We start from the raw sequence: 13,745 nt of genomic DNA, 5'->3' as shown, positions 1-13,745 counted from the left end.
CAATTCAATTGAGAAGGGGCAGTCTTTTAACCAAATGGTGCAGGAACAACTGGACATCCATATGCAAAATCATCATCATCGTCATCATCATCATTATCATCACCATTGAGTCACAGACTTTACACCTTCCAAAAAAATTAACTCACACTGGACCTAAATGTAAAATGAAAAACTATAAATTCCCATAAAACAGCATAGGAGTTTGGCAATGACTTTTTCAACACAATACAAAACATAATCCATGAAAGGAAAAACTGACACGTTGGACTTCATTAAAATCAAAGGCTGATACACTAGGAAAGACAATATTAAAAGAAAGTAAAGACAAGCCACAGACAGGGAGAAAAATCTTTGTAAAACATATATCTGATAATGGACTGGTTTCCAAAATGCGCAAAGCAAAGCATTCTTATAGCTCAACACTAAGAAAATAATCAACTCCAGTAAAAAAAGGAGCAACACATTGGAATACTTTACCACGGAAAATATACAGATAGCAAATAAGTATATGAAAAGATGTTCAACATTATTCATCATTTAGAGAATTGCAAATTAAAGCAATGAGATGACACCACACACCTATTAGAATGTCTACAATCTAAAACGTGGACAATACCAAGTGCTAGCGAGGATATTGCAGCAACAGAAGCAATTACTCATTGCCTATAGGAATCAAAATGGTATAGCAACTTTGCAAGTTTGGCCCTTTCTCACAAAGCTAAACACTCTCTTACCTTATGATTCAGCAACTGGGCCTCTTGGTATTTGAAAACCAATTTGAAAACTGGGCCTCTTGGTAGTTGAAAACGTGTGCCCACACAAAAACCTATACATGAATGTTTATAGCAAGTTTATTCATAATTGCCAAAACGTGGAAGTAACCAAGATATCCCCCGGTAGGTGAATGAATAAACAAACTGTGATATATCCATACAATGGAATATTATCCAGCACTAAGAATAAATAAGCTATTAAATTATGAAAGGATATAGAAGAGCCTTAAATGCATAATGTTAAGTGAAAGAAGCCAATTTGGGAAAAAGCTATATGATTCATTCTATGTGATGTTTGGGAAAAAGAAAAACTATGGAGACAGTAAAAAGATCAGGGGCTGCCAGGGACTCAGTGGGAAGGAGGGAGGGAAAGATGGAGGTGGAACACAGCGAATTTTTAGGGCAGTGAAACTATTCTGTATGACACTGTGATGGCGGATACATATTATACATTTGTTAAAGCCTGTAGGATGTATGACACAGAGAGAACCCTAATACAGACTATGGGCTTTAGTCAATAATAATGTATCAATGTTGGCTCCTCAATTGTAACAAATGTACTACACTGAAGGCAAGATAATAATAGAGGAAATTTTATGTATCTGGTGGGGGGAGGGTAAGGGCAACTTTGTACTTTCTGCTCAAAATTTCTATAGTACTGAAACTGGTCTTAAAAGCAAAATCTATTAGTTTAAAAAATGCATAATTTCTTGTTTCTAGCTTTACTCATTAAGCGATAATCCTGTTGAATTTCTAAGTGATTATGCTACATGGAAAAAAATTTTTGATTTCACTTTTCTGATCCTAAATAGTTATTATGTGTTACTTAAATTGTATTAAAGGTAATTTAATTTTTGTTTAAATCAGAAGTACTGGTGTTGTGATTGTCGTCATAATCCATACAAGTAAAATGAAGTATTATAGTAAGTCATCCAAGTCATTGACATACTAAAAAGGGATTTAGAATATGATTCTATAACAGAGTCTTGTTTTCTGTTTAGGGTTTTATTTTTCTTTCTTTTACAGACACTCACACATTCAGGGGAAGTTTGTGTTTGGTGTTTAGAAGATGGTACTTGTGCCAGCAGGATTTGTCTGAATACCCCAGTAAGTGTGGCTTAGAAATGGATTAAAATATTGAATTCTAATCTAATGTATGTTTTCATATTTACATGTCAATAGTCTATGGAAATACTTGTTACACATGCCAGTAGGGCATTTTTACCCTCTGTATGTAGAGTAATTCCTGTGTATAAAGTATATTCCGCAGCCCGGAAGGTAGAATATAAGGTACGGTATTGGTGTATATCAACATTGTGGTGGCAATTGTTGCTGAGGTCCTAGTGGTTTATATCTCACTCACGCTGTAAGTTCCCTGTGGTTTGGCAGGGTCTCTGCTCCACACAGTCTCTCTCTCAGGGAGCCAGGCTGAGGGAGGCTGACTCATAGCTCCTCAATGCCATGGTATGGGAAGGGAGTGTTTGAGGGTCTTGAAGTAGCACTTAGGTGTTTTTACTCAGAAATGAGTCACCGCCCTCGGCCATAACTAGTTAAATCGCCCCATCTAACCTCAAGGAGGTTTCATTTCAGTTAGAAATGAAAGAAAATTGCTACTCTAACCAGCTTGAGCCAAAATTAAGGAAGTGGGAGGTGTTGGCTTAATTGACTGTAAAGTATAGAACTTGTCCGGCCTCAGATGTGGTTCCGTCCAGCAACTCAAATGATATTATCAAGGATCTTGGTTTTTTCTCTATATCTTTAGTTTCACCCTAGGCATCTTTTAGTGGTACCCAAATGCCACAGGTGTCAGCCTCATGGGTGTCAGACCATCAAGGAAGAAAGCCTCCTCCAGTGGGAGGAGGAAGAGAAAAGAAGCTTCTCCTTTCCCCAAGGCTAAATGTCTTCTAATGTCTTTTTTTTTAAATTTATTTATTTATTGTGTTATAGAGAGAAAGTAAGAGGGGAAGGCCAAAGAGAGAGGGAGAGAGAATCCCAAGCAGGCTCCACACTGTCAGCACAGAGCCTGACGCGAGTCTTGATCTCATGAACTGCGAGATCATGACTTGAGCTGAAATCAAGAGTCAGCTGCTCAACTCACTGAGCCACTCATGCACCCCATTTTCTAATGTCTTAATAACATCCCTGAACTAGTCACTGTGGACAGAGGAATGAGAAATGCTAATTGACTTAAGCTTAGCCTTGAAAATGGGAGTCAGATCTGTTTCACTGAACCTCCAAAATAGGAGAGATGGTTTCTCAATAGATATTCCAGAAATTTTCCAGAAGGAAGGTGTATGGATGCTGAGTGGCAAACCACAATTGCTCACAACACTCACCACAAGGTGATCCCAGTATTTCTGCTATGTTCATAGTACATTTTACATAAAATAACATTTCTAAAACATAAAAGGACCAAGAAACAATGGCAATGCTATTTCTCCCTGAAATCATCATTTGGTGTATTCTACAGTTCTAGATAAGATATGGATCTTGGTAGTAGGGAGGTTACAGTCCTTCCCCTTTATAAAATTAAAATCTCAATTATAAGACAAGAGGAAACATCACACCTCACATAAGAGGGATTATAAGATGCAAAGGCACGTAATTCAATGGGATATATAAAACTCACCCCAACAAATAAACCTAAAAATTCTTACCTAAAAGACTGAAATGTGAGTAGACTGCATGTTCTAGTGACAAGAGCTCATATGTATTTATTTCTGTTAGAATTACTAGAGCTTGAAGAGATCTTCAAGTTCATCACATCTCCTTTTACAAATGAGAGACATACAAGTGGTTAACAACCTACCTGAGAGTCTCTCTAATCAGGGCTTACCTTGTTCTTCTTGGCTAAAGAGAGATAGAGGCACCGTGAGAAGGCTTGCTTTCTGTACCAGATCTCTCCTTCGCCCAACCAGAGGGGAGACATTCAAATAGCTTTCACAGTTAATTTGACAAATGTTCACTGAACTCCAAACCAGGCATGGCACACTCATATGGTTCAGCCTGCACTGGGGACATCTGGTGGTTGCTCCTTCCTGAACAATACTGCTGCCTTGTGGGGAATTGGTAAGTGCACTGACCCAGCAATACTGAGGCCAGGTCTCCTGCCTGTGCCCGGGACTGTGTTCCCCATGAACATTTTAGGCAGAGACCCTGGCCCAGCACTGGGATGGGAGGATGTCTGGACACTAGCAGCTTCCCTTGATGGCACTTGCTAAGGAACAGAAGACCCCTCCAGATATTGCTGTATATTTTTAACCTGGCCGACTGTTGCCCGGGAATGGACGATAATTTCAACTGATTATTTTGAGAACACACACACACACACACACACATACACACACACACACACACACAGATCCCATGAAGACTTTTAGTTGAAAAAAAGAAAAACCCTCACTATTTCGTTTCCAGTTTCACACTGAGATACCACTATACTCAACCTTGGAAAATTCACCTTTAAAAATAAAATAAAGACATGCTTGGTTGGACAACTGTACACTCTAATGAGTTCTCATCTTTGTCGCCAGCTATGGGATCCTGAAGCAAATTGCTACATTTTTCTTGGCCCCCATTTTCTGTTCTACCAAATGATTATCTCTTAAAGTCTTTTCTATTTCTAACGTTCTATGATCGTATTCAAAACAGCCTACAAAGTATAATTATAGAGGAATGAATCTGATTGCTTCAGCATCATGAAAGCAGATTTACTCCCCTAGACCTCACATTCTGTAGATGACTGTGAGGTAAGCAGGAATCTGCGATGCATGTCTTTGGTTACTGAATATATGGTGCAGTGATATGGTTATTTTCTTAAGTCTTCCTCCATCATACCAGCATCCCAGGATCTACCATCAGCCAACAGATGAATGCTGATTAAAAAAAAAAAAATCACTAACATTCCAGAAAGATGTCCAAAAGTGCTAGGAATGTATTTTAAATTTATTTTATTTTTTTATTATTATTGGTATAATCATTTCATAATCCTTTAGGGATATAAATGACGCCATGGTTTAAAGCTCAAGAAATCTCTTTATATTTTTGTGATGCTAACTTTAGGATTAAAGAATAAGACGTACAGATTCCTGTAACTTATGCTATCTATTAGCTCAGGAATGCTGCATGTGTAATTTGTAATATCATACAACACTTGCCAAGGTCCTCATTTTGAGGGCTTTTCAAATAAACTGTAGATTCTTATGTGTAGTAGAGCATGCTTTGTGTTCTGGCGCAGGGAAATTAAGCCTCTGGGGTTATTTTAAACAGGCGACGGTTCTGGCTTCCTCTCCCTCCTCCTTCTCTGCCGCTGTGGGCACCCAGGAGGGCTCCATCCATTTCCTGGATGTCAGAGATCCTGAGACCCCTCGGGCAGTTTACAAGGTCTTTCCCTCCGAATGGTCTGTGCAGCACCTCCTGTAAGTACTTCCTGCTTCTGGCAGCAGCATTGTTAGGACTGTCTGTCGAGAATTACAGTGAAGCCATAATTTCTTTTAATTTTAAGTTTTACATGTTTTGTTTCAAAAATTAATACACTGACTCAGGTCACTATTCAAAAAGTACAGAGGGGTGCATCGTGAAAAGGCTCCCACTCTTGTTCCCAAACACTCAGTTGTCCTCCCTGGAGGCAGCCTGTTACCAGTTTCTCATGTCTTATTTCCAGAGATATTCTATCCATAAATAAGCAAAACAAACAAACAAACAAACAAACAAACAAAACAAAAAAAAACCCCACAAGTAAGTTCTTCCTTTTAATTACACAAATAATTATCAAGCACTTAGAATGTGGTATGTGCTTTGTTGTATGAGATGGATACTCTTATTGTCTCCATTACGGGGGAGGAACATTAGGCACAATGTGTTAAATAATTTGCTTAATATTGCACAGGTAGTAAATAGCAAATGTCAGGATTTGAACCCAGGTAGTGGGGGTCCAGAGTCACTGCCTTCGTTTTTATTTTTTTCAAGTTTTGATTTAAACGCCTTTGCTTTTAATGGGTAGCAAACTGTATACAATGTTCTATACCTCATTTTTTTTTCCACTTAATGGTATATTTTGGACAATGTTTTCTATCCACACATGAAGACCTTCCTTATTCTGTTTTATGGTACGTAGTATTCCATGATATAAATATACCATCATTTAAAACTTATTAATTTTAATTCCAGTATTGTTAACATACAGTGTTAGATTCGTTTCAGGTGTGCAATATAGTGTTTCAACAGTTCTACACATTACTCAGTGCTCATCATGATAAGTGTCCTTTTAATCCCCTTCACCTGTTTCACTGAAACCATCAGTTTGTTCTGCATAGTTAAAGAGTCTATTTCTTGGTTTGTCTCTCTTTCTCTCTCTCTCTTTTTTTTCCTTTACTCATTTGTTTTGTTTCTTAAATTCCACATATAAGTGAAATCATTTGGTATTTGTCTCTGACTGACTTATTTCACTTAGCATTATACTCTCTAGCTCCATCCATGTTGTTGCAAATGGCAAGATTTCATTCTTTTTTATGGCTGAGTAATATTCCATTATATATATATATGTGTATATGTATATGTATATATATATATACACATACATACATACACACCACATCTTCTTTATCCATTCATCAGTTGATAGACACTTGGGTTGTTTCCATAATTTGGCTATTAATAGGTAATGCTGTAATAAATTTAGGGGTGCATGTATCCCTTTGAATTAGTGTTTTTGTAGTTTCTGGGTAAATACCCAATATACTATCATTTTTAAAGACTGAGTTCTTTGGGGTTTTGTTTTGTTTTGAGAGAGAGAGAGAGAGAGCACGCAAGCAGGGGAGGGGCAGAGGGAGAGGGAGAGAGAGAATCTTAAGCAGGTTCCATGCCCAGTGCAGAGCCTGATGTGGGGCTCGATCTTACAACAGTAACATCATGACCTGAGCCTAAATCAAGAGTCACTTAACCAAGGGAGCCACCCAGGTGCTCCAAAAGTGTGTATCGATGGGCATTTAGATGATTTCAAATCTTTTGAAGTAATACTTTTTAGAAGACAGCATAGAGACATTGGATTTAGACTTGTATGTTATTGTTCTTTCTTTTGTTAATTTATCAGAATAGTAAGTATTAATAAGAAGTGACATTGGTGCCCTGCTTTACAGTTTGAGGTGCTGTCATACATTGTATGTGAATGTGAACCTCACTACAGCAGTCAGAATGGTATTATGTTTGTTCCTGTTCCACAAATGAGAGGATTTAGGCTCAGAGAAGTTAAGAGAAGCTTTAAAGGATTGCCTAACTCGTGCCTGGAGGAGGCAGGTTTCCACCTGCTGCATTGTGCTCATGGCTCCCTCCAGCTCAGGGGGAAAGGAGCTGTAACCTCACTCCATTTATACTTTTGCCGCCTCCTCTTTCTCAGATCCTTTTCTCTTATTATAATTTCTATTTTCCCATTTTTCGAATTTGAAGAAGGTACAGAAACATTTCACTACATTCTTCCTCCTCCTGACAGGCACTAGATGTCACAGTGATCACTAGTGTCAGAATTGTTTATTTCCACTTGCAATACCAAGAAAGCTCTGGTGTCATATTTCACTTACTTATGATGAAACACCACTGCATCTTCTCGACTGTGCGCTTTTAAGCTGCAGTTTGGAGACAACATTAACCTAGAATGTAATGATTGTATTTACCTGTAATCACTTGGCTTTTTATAAGATGGGATAATATTAAAAATCACAAACCATAAGAATGACTGGTTTTGAATGTATTTCCACACTGTCAGTCAATAAGTTTGTTTACCATCTTACTGGTGAAACAAGCAAAATCTGAGCCTCAGATTTCTTCTTCCCTAGTTATGACCAGCGAGGGATATATCTATTAGTTGGAACATCAGAAGGATGCGTCTTCATCATCAATGCCAATCCATCAAGCTTGTTTCAGATCCTTGGATTCGTAGGTACAACATGGAATGTTAATTAATTGGCAATTAATTAATGAAAAGACTGGTCACTTTATTCCGAAGGTAATTTAAGGTTGTGAAAATGGGGCTCTAGTGTATTTTCTATAAAGGAAACATTTAAATAACTGCTGTAAGTTATGTAAGAGAATTCCACATCATGTTTCAAGGGTTTTTGGTACCTCTGCTTGGCACATAGTTGAGCTAAATAAACTTTCTTAACTAAATTAATGGATTAATTTAGATATTTCTGTTAGATTTTATATATATTATACATATATTGTACACATATATAATATGTATGTATATTATATACATTATATATAATGCTAGATATTTCTAATGTTATCACAAAAAGTAGTTTCATTGGTTTATCCTTGAAATATATTTTAAATTTTTTTTCAACGTTTTTTATTTATATTTGGGACAGAGAGAGACAGAGCATGAACGGGGGAGGGGCAGAGAGAGAGGGAGACACAGAATCGGAAACAGGCTCCAGGCTCCGAGCCATCAGCCCAGAGCCTGACACGGGGCTCGAACTCACGGACCGTGAGATCGTGACCTGGCTGAAGTCAGACGCTTAACTGACTGCGCCACCCAGGCGCCCCAATCCTTGAAATATATTTTAAAATACTTGATCTCTATTTAATAGAGATAGCTAAAGGAAGTTTTAGTACATGCATCTTTAATATTTCCTCTTTAAACAAAATGATATCTGGGTTTTTCAGTAATGTCATCCACATGCCCAGGTAAACCACAGACCTGGAAGGTGAGGTAGCAGTTATGTGATAAGTAGTAAGAACTAATACTTTCCTTTCTGGTATATTTTTACCCAAACACATTTTTAATTTATTCATTAACTTTTTAAGATTAGTGAGTGCCTACTAGGTCTTAAATGCTGAACCTAGGTCAGTGGGGGCATGAAAAGGTCAAGGAGACAGTTTCGTGGTGGAGGAATAAGCAGAGTGCTGTGTAGTCTCAGAGGAAGAAGCAATTAACTCTGCCAAGTGTGAGGAAAGGAGTGGAGACCAGATAAGGAGGTGCAGAGGGTTGGGGGAGAGTTCTCTGAGGATTTAAGTAGTGGGGGATGGGGTATATTAGTTTTCCAGCTCAGGAGAGAAGTCTGAGTAAAGGCACTTGGAATGGCCAGCAATCTGGTATAATAGGTAAACAGAAGAGTTTACTCAATGATGATCATGGCAATGAAGTCCTGAAGAAGATGAGGGTCTTGAATATCATTGCAAGGAGTCTGGGACATCCTCTGAGGTTTTCAAGATGGGCCTGGTATGATTTGACTTTGGAGGATGACTCTGCCACCAGTGTGAAGGATGGAGCTGAAAGGCAAGAGAATGGAATAAAAAAGAGGAGTTAGGGAACAAGTCTAGTAGCCCAGGCAAGAGGTGACAGTAATCATAACAATAGCCGACATTTATCGAGGTATTCTCTGCCATATGATCGCGTTCTAAGAACTTGGCATGTGTTAATTCATTTAATCATTCCAGACAACTTTTATGGGGTAGAGACTATTACTATCCCAATTTACAGATGAGGCAATTGAGGCACAGTGAGGTGAAGTACTCATTCAGAGTCATGCGATTGGATAGTGGTGGAGCCGGGACCCAAATCCAGGAAGTCTGTCTTGAGGCTCATGCTCTTATCCAGAGTGCATACACCATGCAGTAGTCATAGAAAGAGAAAGGAGGGGACAGCTCTGAGTGAGGAAATTGGCAGGACTTTGGTGTTCCATCAAATGTGAGAGGGGAGGATCAGCACGACTCCAAAATTTCTAGCCTGGATGGTGGAAGTTTATGATGTCATCAAATGAAGCAAAAACTCAAGAAAAAAAGGAAATTAGAGAGGTTGAGGGATAGCGTGAGCTGACGAGATTTGTGTAGATTTGAAGCTAATAAGCTATTTGGGGATATTTAGCTAATGTTTGGAAATGGAGATTTGTAGTTCAAGTCTTAATGATAGCATCCTGATCTTGAAATTGCGGAAGCTGATGGGAAGGCTTAAGAAGATAGAGTAGGGGTGCCTGGGTGGCTCAGTAGGTTGAGCATCCGACTTCGGCTCAGGTCATGATCTCACGGTTCATAGAGTTCAAGCCCCATGTCAGGCTCTGTACTGACAGCTTAGAGCCTGGAGCCTGCTTCAGATTCTGTGTCTCCCTCTCTCTGACCCTCCCCCGTTCATGCTCTGTCTCTCTCTGTCTCAAAAATAAATAAACATTAAAAAAATTTAAAAAGAAAAGAAGACAGAGTAGAGGGAAATACCAATTGCTTAATGAGGCCAAATGGATAAGCTAAATATGTAAATTCGAAGACATGGACTGTGGTAGGACCTATGGCTCACCTCGCAGTGGATGCACATCCTGCTTAAATGTTCCATTTTTTAACATATCTGGTTAAAGTGTGGGATGGGAAAAGCAACTTCCATTGCAGTTATGGACAGAGGAAGATGAGGCAATGAAGACAACTGAGGACAGGCCAGTGTAATGAGAGCACTGGGAGTCCCCACTCCAGAAAGAGCTTGAAAGAGGAAGGCTGATGAGGGTGTGGCCTGGCAGAAACTTGAGTTCAGTGAGGGCTGGGATGAAGCCCTTCTGCATGGGCCCATCAGCGGGTAACTGCTGGGAGAGCTACTGCCTTGGAATAGAGGGACAAAGAGGTTAGGGAGGGCGTGGTGGTCAGAAAACGAAGTCCATAAATAGCAACTTCTGTTTTAAGAAGTTTGCAACAGAAAAATAAAATTGGACAACTATGGTGGGGAAGCAGGGCTGCAGCAAGGTCGCAATCGGAAGATTGGGTAGTCTTGAGAGCTGAATAGAAGAAACCAATAAAAGACACAAGAAAATAAAATGAGGCCCTGAGAGCACATGGTCTAGTAGGAGATTGGTGACCTGGGCTCAAAATCAGAGATGTAAAGGATTGCATTTTATTGATACAAAAATATCTTCTGAATAAGAATATTGAGGTCAGGGCACCTGGATGGTTTGGTCGGTTAAGCATCCGACTCTTGATTTTGACTCGGGTCATGATCTCACAGTGTGTGGATCCAGCCCCACATTGGGCTCTGTGCTGACAGCGCAGAGCCTACTTGGGATTCTCTCTCTCCCTTTCTCTCTGCTGCTCCCCTACTCGTGCTCTCATGCTCTCTCTCTCTCAAAATAAATATATAACTTTTTTTTTTAAAGAATATTAAGGTCCCCTTTGTATCAGATGTCTTTGGTCTTCTTTGTTGTCAGACGAAAGACCACCAGCTGACCACCTGAGGGGAGGGGCTGATCCTGGGGGCCTGAGAAAGTGGACACATACAGAACAGCCCCTGTTCTGTGGAAAGAGGGAGTAGTGACTCTGGAAAGAACTGAAGATGTGTCCCAGGCATGCCACCTTTCAGAGGCCTGATTTCCAGAGAAGCAAACTCATAAAGTCATGGGTATTTCCACCATACCCACAATATCTTGACTACAGATTCAGAGAACACTGATGCTGGAGTTTATCTAATACCAAGAGTGGGCAAACAGGCCACAGTGGACAATGAAGGGGCCAGAGCAAGCAGGTGCTGCTGAGTGGGGTGTACATGGCAAACTCCAGAGGCTTCCCTGACAGGGAAGGAAGATCAGCCCAACTGAGCTGGCTTGAATCTATCAACCCAGATATCCAGTCATGAGAATCCCTCATCGTTCATCAAAAATGTCCCCATCACTTCTGTATAGTTTTTAAGTTTATTTATTTATTTTGAGAGAGAGAGAGAGCATGAGCAGAGGAGGGGCAGAGAGAGAGAGAGGGAGAGAGAGAAAATCTACAACAGGCTCTGAGCACAGAGCCCAACATGGGGCTTGATCCCACAAACTCTGAGATCATGACCTGAGCCCAAATCAAGAGTGGGACCCTTACTGACTGAGCCACCCAAGCACCACCCCCCCCATCACTTATGTTTAAAGATCACTTTAAGTGTACACTCGAAGCTTGCTGTGGATTCTCTCTCTGCCTCTCTCTCTGCCCCCCTCCCCGGCTTGTGCACACTCTCTTTCTCTCCCTCTCTTTCAAAATAAATAAACTTAAAGAAAAATAAAGGTCACTTTAAAAATGCAATAAATAAATTGAAATCTAAAGGTTTACTGAAGGTAATCCTATAATGTGATATCTTACTTGAGATGATAAAAGATTCTTTAAACTGATGATGATTTCTGTTTGCTTTCAGAGGTGGGCAAAGACATTTTACAAATATCCACAGTGTCTCTTTTGGAAACAGACGTAGTAGAAGTGATGGTGCTTTCGCCACTTCCGGAAACAGGAAGAAGCAGATTGGAAATATTTACTCTGCCTACAACACTACCACAAGGTAAAGAAAAAGCAAGCAACCCAGATGAGTAGTCGTTTAGCTTGTTTTCTCGCCTTCCTTCCTTCCTTCCTTTTTTCCTTCCTTCCTATTTTCCTTCCTTCCTTCCTTCCTTCCTTCCTTCCTTCCTTCCTTCCTTCCTCCCTCCCTCCCTCCCTCCCTCCCTCCCTCCCTTCCCTCCTCCTTCCTTCCTTCCTTCCTCTCTCCCTTCCTTCCTTCTTCCCTCCCTTCCTTCCTTCCTTCCTCCCTCCCTCCCTCCCTCCCTCCCTCCCTCCCTCCCTCCCTTCCTTCCTTCCTTTTCTTCCTCCCTCCCTTTCTCCCTCCCCACTCTTTCTTCCTTTCTTTTCTCTAATGATTGCATTTTTTCCCTCTTAACATGTAAAGAGGTAAAATGGCCATCTTTTATACATCTTACAAAGTGAAACTGATGTGCCTGCTAAATGATGTGAAGTGTGGACTTTCCTCAAGTCCTTGTCATTCATACGAATGTATCTTCTTCCCGGAGAAGAAGATCAGGATCAACGGGTGCTTTTGTCAGATTGATATGTCATTTTGTGATACCTCTTGTTCTGTAGCTTTAAATATACATAGTTAAATTCAGATAGCTTACTGTGTAGTAGCTTTCACTGATGAAATTATAAAGAAAGCTTTTTGGATAAAGAAGCCTGATGAAATAGACACTCTTTGTTTTAGATAACAAATATATCTGGGTAGCTATTTTGTAAATACATAATTACAGAGTCTGAGAAAGCTGAAAACCTCAAAGTACTCTTGTGTCTTAATTAAGACTCTCTAGACCATCATGAGTATCTTTTAATATGTCTCTACCTAATTGATTAAATTAACCAAGGCCTTATAAAAGATATTTTACTATCAGTCACTTAATACTCGAGTAGTTCTAGTGGATCTGTGTTGTTTTAAATCATTTTTTGTCTCCTAATAGCCTCTGCAACATTAATTGGGCATTTGAATTTTTTATTTTGCTTTTCATAGTTATTCATAATGATTAAAAAATAAAATCACTGTATGGTGCAAATGATGTCCTTTCTTCCTCACATCTTACAGTTTCTACAAGCTTTGCTGATGAAAGAGGGAGGCTGAGAGATGAACTCATTGCTAAGTTCCTGTATGAGATAGAACACACCCTGTCCTCTGCCGTGTTGGACTATCAGAGTCACCAAGTATATGGCTTCTGTAACCAAGTGCCATACATCTGCAGCTACCGTCTTCCTGAAAAAGTATGCCAAAACTTAAGCGTGCTATTATTTGTCTTAGCGATCATGATTGACACGTTGTGTTAATTACACACAATCCATGCTTTAACATTACAGTTCAGTTAACAAATGGCTTTATTACACTAACATAATTTTCTCAAATCAGATACATTATGAGCATTATTTGTTAATCCATCATAAATACATTTGAGCAACCTCATACTTGTGCCGCACACATCCTACTCATCACATAAACATGCAGGCAACTCTATTGACTTTGTGTGTTTAAAAACAGTGTAGCATTAGAGCATCTAATGCTCTAGTACATTAGAGCATGTACTCCACAGGTATCGGGGGGCTCCAGGGTCTATGGTTTTCCATGGAACTTTGCACCTAAGCCATAAGCAAAATTGCACAAAATAGATAAACTGTTTTTGCCATCCTTGTATCACACTCTTTTCAAACCTCTCTCTATCGTATCAC

At 39.6% G+C, this 13,745-nt stretch overlaps 1 protein-coding gene across 5 annotated transcripts in view; it reads left to right on the top strand.

Moving 5' to 3' along the window:
* Positions 1-13,745, top strand: part of CFAP43 (cilia and flagella associated protein 43) — a 127,860-nt gene that overhangs the window by 48,572 nt on the left and 65,543 nt on the right. For all 5 annotated transcript variants that reach the window (XM_058697693.1, XM_058697691.1, XM_058697692.1 and 2 more), the window contains exons 10-14: positions 1,800-1,880; positions 5,043-5,191; positions 7,604-7,707; positions 11,911-12,051; positions 13,114-13,286. In XM_058697693.1, the coding sequence (XP_058553676.1) occupies positions 1,800-1,880; positions 5,043-5,191; positions 7,604-7,707; positions 11,911-12,051; positions 13,114-13,286 (648 nt within the window). The remainder of the gene's footprint in view (positions 1-1,799; positions 1,881-5,042; positions 5,192-7,603; positions 7,708-11,910; positions 12,052-13,113; positions 13,287-13,745) is intronic.

This window comes from Neofelis nebulosa, chromosome 13 (assembly GCF_028018385.1).
Source record: "Neofelis nebulosa isolate mNeoNeb1 chromosome 13, mNeoNeb1.pri, whole genome shotgun sequence".
Lineage (NCBI taxonomy): Eukaryota > Metazoa > Chordata > Mammalia > Carnivora > Felidae > Neofelis > Neofelis nebulosa.
Note: the sequence above shows the minus strand (reverse complement) of the source record. Positions and strands in the feature narration are given on the sequence as shown.